The sequence below is a fragment of the Copadichromis virginalis genome, linkage group LG7 (genome assembly GCF_057382275.1).
Source record: "Copadichromis virginalis isolate Kocher_CV1m ecotype Utaka linkage group LG7, C_Virginalis_male_GT1.1, whole genome shotgun sequence".
Taxonomy (NCBI): Eukaryota; Metazoa; Chordata; class Actinopteri; order Cichliformes; family Cichlidae; genus Copadichromis; species Copadichromis virginalis.
Window position 1 is genome coordinate 8650648 of NC_140624.1, and position 13381 is coordinate 8664028.

Sequence of the window (13381 nt, forward strand, 5' to 3'; positions counted from 1 at the left end):
TTGAGTGACCATGATGAGTTGCTTTTAGTAGTCCATTCTATATTCATATCCACAACGTAAACAAACTACCCAACATCAATCATTTGCAACATTTGTTAACACAGTATGAACACTGCTAACAGGAGCTATCACAGAGTTGACGGACATGAGCGTGCAAGCAAGGGCTACAATAATGAACTTTTTTTATTATTATTATTTAAACATTGCCTTACCGGCAAGCGACGCCTGAGTTTCATCACGCTTCCTCTTCTTCTTTCTTTTCTCCGCTCCCGACTCCTGTTGCCGTTTTGAGGCCATGTTCAAACAGGTGTTTACCAATTATAGAACAGACCACTGGGAGTGGGGGGGCACCAGGAGGAGACTGGAGACAGGGCACAAAGCAGATTCACCCCTTTTCTCGGGAAAATTGTTTTATGTTGCTTTTGTATTGTTTAACCATATTAATGCATATGATATTTATAGTATTAATATGGTTTACTTTTTTTTTTTACGACCCTGATTTTTTTGGTGCCCTACCGGCCATTTGGTGCCCTACGCAGTGTGCGTTATGTGCGTTTGCGGAGCTACGGCACTGCATTTATCACAAAAGAGAAAACACATTAATAGAGGAAAGGGGAGGACGAGTCACAGATATCCTCGGTCCTGCTATGTTTTCTGAAGCGTCTCATTCTGTGGCTTGGAGCCACTGCTGGATGAAACACGAGTCGACTTTTCAGGAATGGAAGAGAACCTGCTTTAATTTTGCAGCTGTAACTTGGAGTGTTTTACAACAATTTGCAAGCAGCTCCACAGCGACAGTCGGGCTCCCTGGCTGCATAAAAGTCACTTTTTTTATTGGGCTTTTTTAGGTTGTAATTTGTACTCACACTGCTGCTTGGCTAAAGTAGCAGCTAACAGAAAAGACACACACACATTTTGTTGCTGTTTCTCCCTCTCATGTTAACTTTGGGCAGAAAAAACAGGCTATGTGGTCAATCAAATTTAACTTTCAGTTGATCTCCAGTGATTAACAAGGCAAAAAAACTTTAGATAAAATTATCATAATGCAACATTTTGTTTTATTATGCTGTTAGTGGTTTATCTTTCAGTGCACCGTTTCCTAGCTGCACTTCCTAATGGGCTGTAGAAGTGACCGGACCAAGCACTGTTCCTGCCGCTTCCCCAGGCACTCTTGGTCAGTTCCCCTGTAGCACTGCCCTTTATTGTGGTTACATGAATATGCATAGTTTCATTAACATTTGGCATCTTAAACAAGCATATGTGTGAACCAATTTTGGAGAAAAGAGCCAGCAGCTAGTTTTCCTTCAACAACTCGAGGTGCTAACATCCTCTCTAGGTTATCCAAGCTGTATTTGTGCCTATTGTAGTCCAGGATTGCTTCTTGCTTCCTCTATTGCCCATCACTGACTGCTGGTTCCCTGTGTGTTGTGCTCAAATGAAGCACAATCTTCCGTTGCTTTGGCATGTGGGAAATTGCCATAGTAGTGCACCTGAACCTGAGGAGCTTGATTCTCCTGTCTCAGAACCACTAGTATTCATCATCAGCGGTGATGCAGTCAGCCTCTCTGACCAGATCATATAGACCAGGGGTAGGCAACTCCAGGCCTCGAGTGCTGGTGTCCTGCAAGTTTTAGATGTGTCCTTGAACCAACACAGCTGATTCAAATGGCTAAATTACCTCCTCAACATGTCTTGAAGTTCTCCAGGGGGCTGGTAATGAACTAATCATTTGATTCAGGTGTGTTGACCCAGGGTGAGATCTAAAACCTGCAGGACACCGGCCCTCGAGGCCTGGCGTTGCCTACCCCTGATATAGACAGTGCTTGAAGCAGTTATGACCTTCTTGCCATATTGGCAGAATAAATGACCTGGAAGCTGTTGCACTGTCTGCACCTGTAAACTCCAGGACACGTTTACAAACAATTTTCGTTGTTATTTGCGCTGCAGCTGCAGGTTAGGGTGGAGTTACTGTATGTGTGTGTGTTTACAAGTAGTTTTAAACCTTGTGATCCACAAAACAGCATAACAGTAAAAGAAGAATTGACTGCGTTACAGTCAGTGCGGGAGCGGCGGCTTTGCTCGTGCGCGATTCATTTGCAGTTTGGACGCACGTGAACATCTCCTGCCCTGATAGCGGCTGGAGGAGGACTATCCTCCGCCTGTGAGCGCTTTGGCACGAGCGATGTGCCCACGGCAGCACCCGCTGCTTGTTGAGAGTAACAACGCTTTCACGTCAAAAGTCGTCATAAATAAGCCTCCAATAACACCAGAAAAAGCCGCCAGATTTGTCGCTAGTCGCTTTTTAGAAAAAAAAAAAAACGACGCTAAGGGGGGGTTTGAAAACTCCCTAAATATAGCGACAAAATCGCTAAGTTGGCAACACTGTTTGGACTGTTTTCAGGGTATTTTAAAAAATTCAAAACAAAACCGTGCATCACAATGGGTATTCTCTGAGCATGCGCAGAATTACGCACAGCTGTCATGTGATCCTGTGACCAAACAAAGGATCAAAGGCTCAAAGAGCGCTGACGTCAAATTCGCTGCCACGAAAGTCTATAAATAGCCCCTCTTCACCTTTGCAAACACAGTTTTACTTGGAACATTTTCAGAAACAGCGAGTTGTGTTTAGCAAACCAGACTTTCAGAAAGGGACTATTTTTAAACTTAAACAATTAAGCAAACATTTTTTCTTGTCGACACTTTGCATTAAGAGTTTAAAGAAATGTCAAACGAAGCATTTAATAATTTACAGTCTGACGGAGAGATTCGAGAGGAATCACAAAGACTGTATGGGTTGATGGAGAGACAAATACCTGACCCTATGGAGCTTCAAATGAAAATTCAACAACTCCAGTTGGAGTTGAGCACCCTAAAGCTCAAAAAGAATTATTATAAAGATAATTTCCATCAGTCAAGAGATGAGCTAAACAAATTAAAAACAGCGAACACAACACTGCAAATATTTTGGCTGGAAGAAAAAGTCAAAAAGCAAAATTTCAAGATTGTTCATAACGAAGATCTCATAGATGAACTTTATGAACATCTTAAAATGAAAAGAGAAATAATTAATAATCTTAAGGATCAGCTGAGAAGGCAGGAGGAAGAAGAAATATTAGCTGCTGTTCACAACATCACTGGTGAACCTCTGCAGCTGGAGAATCTTCCTCCTGAATCCGAGGAGCTTTTTTTTTCCTGCCTTGGAACCATCTCCTGATGTGGTGCCGACTAGTGGTTCATGGTGCTAAACGCCTACTTAAAATAGGTTTAGGTGTTGCCGCAGTAGGCCTTATTATACCTGCAGCTTACTGGGGCTTTTCAATGCTTAACAGTGATTGCCTATTTAACTCTGTCTATGGCCTCCTTGAGCCATATTGCTACCTTGGTGCAAACACAGTTTACTTTCGAGCATTTTCAGAAACCAGGAACCTTTCAAAAAGCTAATACACTGTGCTGTCAATTTAAAAAAAAAATGGCACAGGAAAGGTTAAATAATTTACGCTCTGTACCAAACATTGATGAGCATTTTAACAGACTGAGTGGTACAATGCAGACGTTGATTACAAAGGCTCAGATAAAGGAAGATGGTCACCTTAAGGAGATAAGGAGCCTTCGTGCTGAGGTGCGCGAGGTCAAAAGTAAGGTAGATAAAGTCATGCAGGAGAACGCAAAGCTTAGAAAAGACAATGCAGAACTCAAGGAAACTGTGGAGACCCATAAGATAAGACATAAGATTTTCTGGAGGACAGAGTTTGTTTAGATCTCCTCAAGATGTTGAAGATTCTCGGAAAAGTGGATGTAGGAGGTGAGCTGGCTTCAAACAAATGATGAATGCTCAGAGATTTGGTGCAGAGTATGCCGTGAAAATCATTTGTTTGAAGCCAGCTCACCTCCTGCAACCACTTTTCCGAGAATCTTCCACATCTTGAGGAGATCTCACCTTATCTTCCTTATCTTGCGTGTTGCAACTTCTTAGCTGGTGCGCGTCTTTTATTTTGACAGCGCATGTGCACCTGCGGACCACTTATGTGCACCCCTGATAATAATCTTGCACTGTAAGAAATGTACATAAAAATTACAGTAAATAACTGCGAAATGGCAACGGTAAATTACCATTAAATCCAAAAAAGTAGATAATTGTAATAATTATGTTGAATCACTGTAAATTGAAAAATGGTAAATTGCTTTAATTTTTGCACTGCTAAAATGTTTAAAGTACAATAATGTACAGTAATATGGCCCATTGTCTTTGAAAACAAGAAAAATTTGTAACATTATTTACAATTAATCACCCTATAACTTACGTAATAATTCTGTATGCATAACAGTCTTTTCTGCTATTATCATTTGAATTTACAATCTACAACTGTATATTAATCACCAAAAACATACCGTACTTTTAATTGTACCAAAATGTCAAAACATTGTTAGAATTATTGTGAAAACTACAGTAAAAAATAAATAAATAAAGGCAATCCAGCTGCTTAATAAAACAGTATATCTTAGTAGTAAATATGGTCAGTTACTGCAAATAAAAAATAAGTACATACTTTTTAGTTCTACAGTATCACCTAGTATAAAACACAAGTACTCACAATGAAAACTAAAATTCTGGCATAATTAATGGCAAAAGGACATCTTCTACAGTGGCTCCTAGAGACAAAGCACATGCAAACTCCAAAACACGTATAAATTCCGAAGCACGTACAAACTGCAAAATATGTTCTTTGGAATTTGTACGTGCTTTGCAGTTTGTACGTGCTTCAGAATTTGTATGCGTTTTTGAGTTTGTACATGCTTTGCAGTTTGTACGTGCTTCAGAATTTTTACGTGCTTCGGAATTTATACCTGCTTCGGAGTTGTGTTGTTAACATGTTTAATGTTATGTATTTTCTTCTATTTAATCTCAAAAAGCGCCTAAAACAGTCAGTGATCACTGTTGACCTCCCTCAGCTTTTATTACCGCTAATCATTTATTTAAGGCTCAGTTTTTAAAACCTTAGGATGTAACTACAGCCCATCCCATGCAGCAGTGTATGAATGACTAACCTTGTATTGTGGATACAATACTTCATTTATGCTGGAAGTGATAACAGAGCTGTACGTTTTAATTTGTTTCCAAAACCCAGCAGTCAGGACATGCTATATTGTATTTAGATAGAAGCTAGCGAGCTAACTCCCTGCTAACTTCTAACTCCGTTAAATGTCATAAATTCCGTTTTCATGGATGCCTGGATGTAGAGCAGAACGCTGATCATTTTATTAAAGATGAAAGACTTTAGACAGTTTTTCAACTCTCAGTAATGCCATAGTGATCGTTTGATATATGGACCTGCAGCGGATTTTAGGTCCAGACACGGCTAGTGACGTCAGACTGAACAACCGGATACCTTTCTAATGTGACGTTGTTGTCCCTGGCTCTCTTTCTCTCTCTCTCCCTCCTGCTCTGTTCCTGTGCTACTGAGTGTAACTACCGACCCTCCCCCCCTGCCCAGCGCAAAGCACAAGGCTCGCATGCTGAGTGAAGGGGGGAAAAGTGCGAGAGAGAGGGTGAGAGAAAGAAAAAAAAAAGCTCCGTTGTTCATGTCAAAGATCCGGCTGTAAGAGCCATTTCGTTCGCGACCAACACTAATACTTTGGAGTGTGTACGTGTTTTTGAGTTTGGACGTATTTTTGAGTTTGTACGTGCTTCTCCAAACTCCAAAACGCACGCACAAACTCCAAAGCACGTACAAACTTGAAAACACATTTAAACTCCAAAAAGTAGTGATGTGCGGATCGATACTGAAATATTGATTCCTCCGATACCAGTCATTTATGTTCTAGAATCGATACTCATATTAAAATATCGATATTTTAGTAATTTAGGGTAAATTTGTAGGTTATCATTAACAGGAACAGAGTGCAAATAAACTATATCATTTGGATTGTCTACATTGGAAGGAACTACTTAGTCTTCCACCTGTCATAGTCATGTGTGACGTACGTTTGTATAAATGTGTCCAGCCCCTTGTGCACACTCACAACAATGGCTGAGCATAAATGGAGTCATGTGCAGTAGTGATGTGCGATACCACTGATTTCCTTTCCGATCCGATACCAAGTAATATTCAGGGTGGTATCGACGATACTGATCCGATACCGATACTTTGTACAAAACGGATTTTATTTATTGTATCTCAAATTATAGCGTCATAATGATTACAGGTGAAGAAAATATAATCTGATCAAACATTATTCAGCTTTAAATATTGTTCAGCTTTAAAGTTACTGTGCAACTGTGTAATAAAAATGTGCTCACAGCTTTAAAGTTACTGTGCAACTGTGTGCTCACGACTTTGGCCTTGAGAGCGATAAGAAGCGATCGCCTCATCCTGCAGGTGGAAGATATCTGCAAGCGAAGAGGCTAGAACACCCAAGGCCGCTTTCCTTTTATGGAGTTGTTTTTCTGCTAATGCAGCACTTTCCTCACAACCCCCTCCTGTAAGTTTTAGAGAATATATACCCATCCTCACAGCAAATATTAGGAATCTTCTGATGTGAACTGTATTGAGAGGTTGTCTCTGTCTCAATAAAAGTTCACTGATTCCCCATCTGCTGCAGGTGTCCGGTTGTCTTCATTCTCCGCCAGCCTGGTTAAGTCAATTCCTCCTTAACATCTAAAAGAACCTATTTAATGAAGGAAGACGGTTCACTTTGTGTTTAATATTATTCTATTGCTGTTGTTGTTTTTTTTATATCCTTCAATTGGCGTCACGAACAGGATCCGCTCCAGGCCAAACTGGAACGGGTGGGAGGATATCGGCAGTGGTCTGAGTGAACGGAGTTTGGACAAAAGCTGTGTGCACACAAAAACAAGGTAAGCAGACCTTTTATTTCTGCTATATTGAACATTATAAAAATACTTAGTGTCCAAACTCCTAGTAATTCATAACCAAAATTGTCTGGCTTACTTAAGGCTTGTTGAGAATCAGACAAGTGAATAAGAGATAAGTGAATAAGAAATAAGTGAATAAGTGAATAAAGATAAGAGTGAACTGAGGTCTGACCACGGTTGCAGCCGACGGGTTGCTCTCCGGTGTCGGATATATATACCTCAGTGCAGGTCTGGGACCTTGAAAGGGTTTATTAGTAACGCCTTTCTAAACAAATTAAAAGGTTAAAGGCCTTGAGAATATTTTTTAGTAATATTCTCTAAACTACAGAAGGGTTAGGAAGGCCCAGAGGACTTTATTAGAAAAGATCCTCTAAAACTTAAAAAGGAGAAGTACTGGTTGGAGTCCAAAGGAGGGGTCCCTTTGATCAATAGGAGAAAACGGATCTCTTCTTAAAACCCCGATGATTTTAGTGTTTTAAATGCTTTGATGTTCTGTTTGATATTGGACACACATAAATACACGCTGAATGCTTGCTGTGGAACACTGGGCAGGACAGTTTGTTCTCCGTTGTTCACAGATTACACAATTAAAGGAACTAGGTTCCTCTTTTGGTTAAAATAATACACCACACATAGAATTTTTTTACACATTTATTACATACATAAGGAGGGTAATGAGTGACTGCAGGTAATGTATGAAGTGTGAATGAGACGTGTGAACAAGGTGACAACCAACTAGCACCCCTATCAGGAAGCTCTAGGCAAGGTTACCCGCCAGACTCCGGTTTGGTAGAAGCTTGGTAACACCTGAAGGGATATTTCAGTGCTGACTCACCTTTAAAGCAGCGCCCCAGCTGATTAGTGCCTAACAGAGGCAGAAACCCAGCTGGCCCAAATTCTCCTTTAAAATCAATAAAAGAACACTCCTCCATTGACAGTAAAATGGATGGAGAATTAGATCGAGAAACTAATGATGATGGTTGGGCTCCCGGTGCTATTCTTAGCACATTGGGAGAACAATTAACATGTGTTGAGACAGTCATCAACTCCACACACCAGCCCAAAGAAGCAAAAAAGCAGAAAGAGTCATTGAGGAAAACAGCTGAAAGGTTAATGAAAGAAAAGGGAAAGGATGAGGGGAGTAGTGGTAATTGGGGAATAATTTGGCAGAATAAGGCTATGCAGGCAAAAGAGAAAGAGGAAGAAGCCAACTCAGCAGCAGCAGGTGCAGGTGTGATGAGCGGGGTGAGACACAGAAAGGAAGCAGATAAGCACGCAGGCCGCAAAGTTAAATTTAATCACTGGGTGTGTTTATGGGAAACTGCAAAACCACACATGAAGAAAAATAGGTCTCAGCCACCTCCCTATTCTGCCTCAACTCCTCCCTCAGCAGGCATATATCCGGTACTTAATATCTCTGGTGGAATAATGACTATTGGAGAAGAACCGCCCGTAGCTCCAACTCCCATAGATACCAAGCATTTTTGCCCAGGAAGCTCCTCTCTGTCGGCGACATCCTCAGCTAGTAGTAGAGCCCCCTCTTCTATATCCCATTGTTCTGGAACCGGATCTGAGGGCCTAACTGACCCATTTGCGAGCGCACCATTTGCGGTTCGAATGAACAGACAGGAACCCACTGAACAACAATTAACTGATCTAGAAGCAGCATTACGCAGCTGCTTAAATGAACATAGGTCAGTGGTCCAGGTGAATAATCGTGTTGCGTCAGCCCCTCTTTCCCGGTCCAACCCCTTTGCCAGCACTCCTGTCGCTGTTAAAGGAGATCTGACCGCTACTGCAAAAACTGAGCCTGGCACTTCACCAAATGTCACAGTTAACATGTCTTTGGTGGGCCGTCAGGATCCGGAAACACAGATGAGTTTAGCCCACGTTTTTGCTGACACTGCTAACCCACCAGGCGGGGAAGAAACTGAGGATACTGATGATGAACTCAGTGACCTTAACAATACACCCCCCTCTACCTCTCCCAGTTTAGGATATCAGACTAGATCTAAGGGCCCTGTGCCTCAGCCTCCAGGCATGTTTCCCCTGGTCCAGACTAAAGCGCAACGTAGACCAGTGTATCAACCTTATTCATTCGGAGATGTCCAGGCCCTAGTGGACAAACTCCCTGACATAACGGAGGGAGGGAATGCCTGGTTGGCTGGTTTGGATAAATACACAGCTGGACAGGACCTCGCACTGGGAGATTTTAGAGCTATTATAACTAGGTGCACATCCCGATCTCAGGCAGCGGACCTGGAACAAAATGCGGGTACTACCATGCATGAGAACGCGGTGCCACTAATGCAGGCTTTGAGGTTTATTGGACCGGCCCTGCGCAAACAATTCCCACCCAAAAATCAAGGCACCTTACAGAAATTTAAATGGGAGGGAAAGCAAAATCCCACCAATTATCTAAATCAGGCTGTTGAAGACTGGGTGAACCATACAGGTCATCACCCCAGTAGGACTTGTTCACAGAGCATGTGGTTTAGAAGGGCGGTGCTGAGGGGCATTCCGGAGTCAGTAAGCCAGAAAATGGAGGATAATCCTGATTTGCAGGACTGTGACTTTGCAATCTGGAAGAAACATTTGATTTTTAATCTTAACAAAGTGCAGATTAAGTCTGATGATAAAGCGGAGAGCGTCGAAGATTTACAGTTGCAACTGTTGAAGGTTCAGCTGCAGAAAGCTAAAAACGACCTGGGTGGAAAAGGTGACAAGCCTAAAAAGCAGCTTGTGGCCGCTGCGGCTCCCCCTCCTGGTCCAGTTGCCCCTGATTTGTATCCGAACCCATGGCCAGCTGATCCACAGCCCCCACAGTATGGTGCTTATCACTCCCCGGCCCCTTATGGGCAGAGAGGTTCCCCATTTGGAGGAAACAGAGGTGGTTTCAGGGGAAGGGGTCAGATGGGAGGTGGTAGGGGAGCCCAGATGTATGTTTGTTTCCGGTGTGGACAACCTGGACACTGGGCTAAAGCGTGCCCTTTGAACCCGGCTGCTGGAAGAGGCAGGGGAGCCCGTGGTGGGCCCTATCAGCATCCTGGCCACAGAGGTGGACCTCGTGGTGCTTTAGTTGAAGTGCCCCCGGCCCCACAGATGCCTGTGATGGGGTGGGAGTACTACGAGGGTGGTCCCCAGCTATAGGACACCCCACAGACTGCCCAGGACAGTGAAGGGACAACGGCGGACCCTATGCTGTCCATAACTGTAGATAAAAGAAGAAGCAGCTTTTTAGTGGACACTGGAGCTACGTACTCCACCATTAAGGATGTTGCTCGTGAAAGACTTACTGACACAGTGATTACAGTGGTGGGCATATCTGGGGAACCTAAAACTCTGCCTTACACCGTGCCCCTCCCCACAACGGTTGGAGATCAGACTTTGTTACACAGCTATGTTTGTTCAAAACAGGCGCCTGTGAATTTACTGGGAAGAGACTTGTTGATTAAATTAGGAGCCACAATACTCTGCTCTTCACAAGGCCTAACTGTAACTCTCCCTACTGGGGTTGTGCTTCCCTGTTCTGATGGACCGGAGGGAGGTGGTCAGTTTCTGCTGCAACCCTCCTCCTGTTTAGCGGACTCTGCTGACATCTACTGGGCATTATTGGAAGTTGAAACACCTGCTGAACCAGGAGTTTGGACTGCTTTTCAGCAATGGCGGCCGTGGCTCTCACTCCTGCATCCTTATGTCCCTCCCCCTGACCCACCTCATGTTACACTGTTTTATGACAGGCATGACACCACCTGGTACCAGCACATGTTCCAAGAGCAGTGTGAGGGGCGGGCGTGGTCTCTGAACATGTCGTGCATTTTTGCGGCACCGGAGGGAGTGGCAGCAGCGGTTACTTTTACAACAGATCAATTACAATGGTACATGATGTCTGATGAGGCAGCTCCCCATGTGTCACTGGCCTTACATCCTGGACACCAGGCTAAGGAGCTGGGTGGAATGGTTAAACGTTCCCTTGCGGCCACTGACTGGACACCTACAAAACTCCCACAGGTTTTGTTTTCTCCATCTACCAACACATACCAAATTTTAAATGATTGCTTTAATTCCTCAACACTGCAACATAGAGTGGTCAGCGGGTCACATGGCAGAGAACACACAGACCACTGTGATGCTGCGCCTTTACTCGACTCTCTTCCAGATTGTTTGTGGTCCCATGGACCCACAGATGTAGGTTTAGCTGATGTGGAGCCAGTCTCTTTTCAACTGTCATCTGCTACCCCTTTGTGGCAGCCTCAGTACCCACACAGACCGGAGGCCGAGGCTGGTATTGCAGAAACAATTTCTGGTTTGGTCACTGCCGGTGTCCTGGAGCCCTCCTGCTCTAAGTGGAACACGCCCATCCTACCCGTTGAGAAAAAAGGCACGGGGAAGTTCAGAATGGCACATGATTTGAGAAGGATTAATGCCTTACTTGGCACTCCTACTTTGCCTGTGCCTAATCCTTATGTTGCCTTGACCAACCTCCCACCATCTCATGCCTGGTTCACCTGCATTGACTTGGCTAATGCCTTTTTCTGCCTCCCACTTCGTGAGTCACTGCGTGACATTTTCTCATTTACATTTAGAGGCCGACAATGGCGTTACACTCGCTTACCACAGGGATTTGCCCTCTCCCCAGGACTGTTTAATCAGTGTTTGAAAGAACTTTTACAAACCTGCCCACTGCCATCTGACTGTATGTTAATACAATATGTGGATGACCTTTTGCTGTCTGCTCCCACGGCTGACATCTGTTTGGAGGCCACCAGAGTGGTACTTCACCACCTGGCCAACACAGGTTTTAAAGTGAGCAAAAACAAACTACAGATTGCAAGAAAACAGGTTTCTTTTCTAGGCCGCATGGTCTCACAGTCCGGTATTTCCTTGTCCCCAGAACACAGGAACTCCATTTTGCACCATCCAAAACCTCTAACTGTAAAAGACATGTTGTCATTTTTGGGCCTGACTGGTTACAGCAGGACCTATGTCCCAGACTATGTTGGCCTTACTTCCCCTTTGCGCGCTTTGGTAAATGAACAAGGCATGAGAAACCTCTCTGCTCCCCTCTCATGGACTACAGAAACAGAACAGGCGTTTATAAAGTTAAAACAACAGCTTTCTGTCGCCTCTGACCTTGCTGTGCCAGATTATGCTTTGCCTTTTCATCTTGATGTTTCTGGAACTGGAACCCATATCAATGGTATCCTGTTCCAGAAAAAAGGGGGAGAGAGAAAAGTGTTGACATATGTAAGCGTAATGCTTGACAACACTGAAAAACGCCACCCACCGTGCACACAACACGTTTCTGGACTTGCAAAAATCATTCAGAAAACAGCACACATAGTGATGAACCACCCACTAAAAATTTTGACATCACACAGTGTGGTGGCCTACGTCTCTTCACAGGCCTTCACACTCACTTCACTCAGGCAGAGACGCCTCAGTACCATTTTGGAAGCACCACACATCACCTACTCACATGAAGGCATAAACATGGCTGATCACATGGGATCGGGGGAACCACATATGTGTGAAGAGGTTGTGCAGGTACAGGAGAAAATCAGGCCAGATTTGCAGGCAGAACCTCTAATGGATGCAGAAAAAGATTGGTTCACAGATGGATGTTGTTTCAGAACTGAAAGTGGAATGTTGAAGGCTGCATGGGCAATAGTGGAACAGACAGACATGAGATGGAAAACAGTGAAGGCAGAGCAGTTGACAGGACAACAGTCTGCACAGAGAGCTGAACTGAGAGCGGTGATTGAAGCCTTAAGGATGGGAAAGGGACAGAAAGTGAATATATACAGTGATTCAGCTTATGCTGTGGGAGCAGTGCATGTGGAGCTCAAGCAGTGGCTAAGAGCTGGTTTTTTGACAGCCAGCGGAAAGCCTATTAAACATGAGATGGAAATGAGGGAATTAGCGGAAGCACTGTTGTTACCTGTTAAGGTGGCAGTGGTAAAATGCAAAGGACACAGTGCCGGATTGGATTTAGTGGCATTAGGTAACAAACAGGCCGACTTAGTAGCTAAGCAGACAGCTGGTTACTTACCCTCCCTGATTATGGTAATGGACCCAGAAGCCACACCCCCTCCAGAAAGACCACCCATACAACTAGGCCTAGCCACAATCAGAGAGTTACAGGACAAAGCCAGCCCCCAGGAAAAATCATTATGGATAACAAGAGGGGCCACAAACACAGATGTGTGGCGGGGCCCAGATGGAAGGCCCATTCTACCGCCAGGGGTCAGACAGACAGCAATGGAAGAGGCACATGGAGTGGGGCATGTGGGACCTGCACAAATGATGAGGAACTTAGCTGGCTGGTGGCACCCTTATTTAAAAGACATGACAAAATACATGGTTAAAACCTGTAAGGAGTGCAACCAATTTGGAATCAAGCCCGCCTTCAAGCCAATAGCAGGGTACTTCCCCATCCCACTTTGCCCAGGGAAAGAAATAATCATTGATTACACAGACATGGTGGACAGAGTAGGTAGTTACAGG

The 13381-nt window shown here is 43.9% G+C and overlaps 1 protein-coding gene across 1 annotated transcript; it reads left to right on the forward strand.

Moving 5' to 3' along the window:
* Window positions 1–7106: 7106 nt before the first annotated feature.
* Window positions 7107–10024, forward strand: LOC146704392 (uncharacterized). Its single transcript, XM_085461517.1, has one exon. The coding sequence runs from the start codon at window positions 7817–7819 to the stop codon at window positions 10022–10024; it is 2208 nt and encodes a 735-aa protein (XP_085317643.1). The 5' UTR covers window positions 7107–7816.
* The last annotated feature ends 3357 nt before the right edge of the window (window positions 10025–13381 follow it).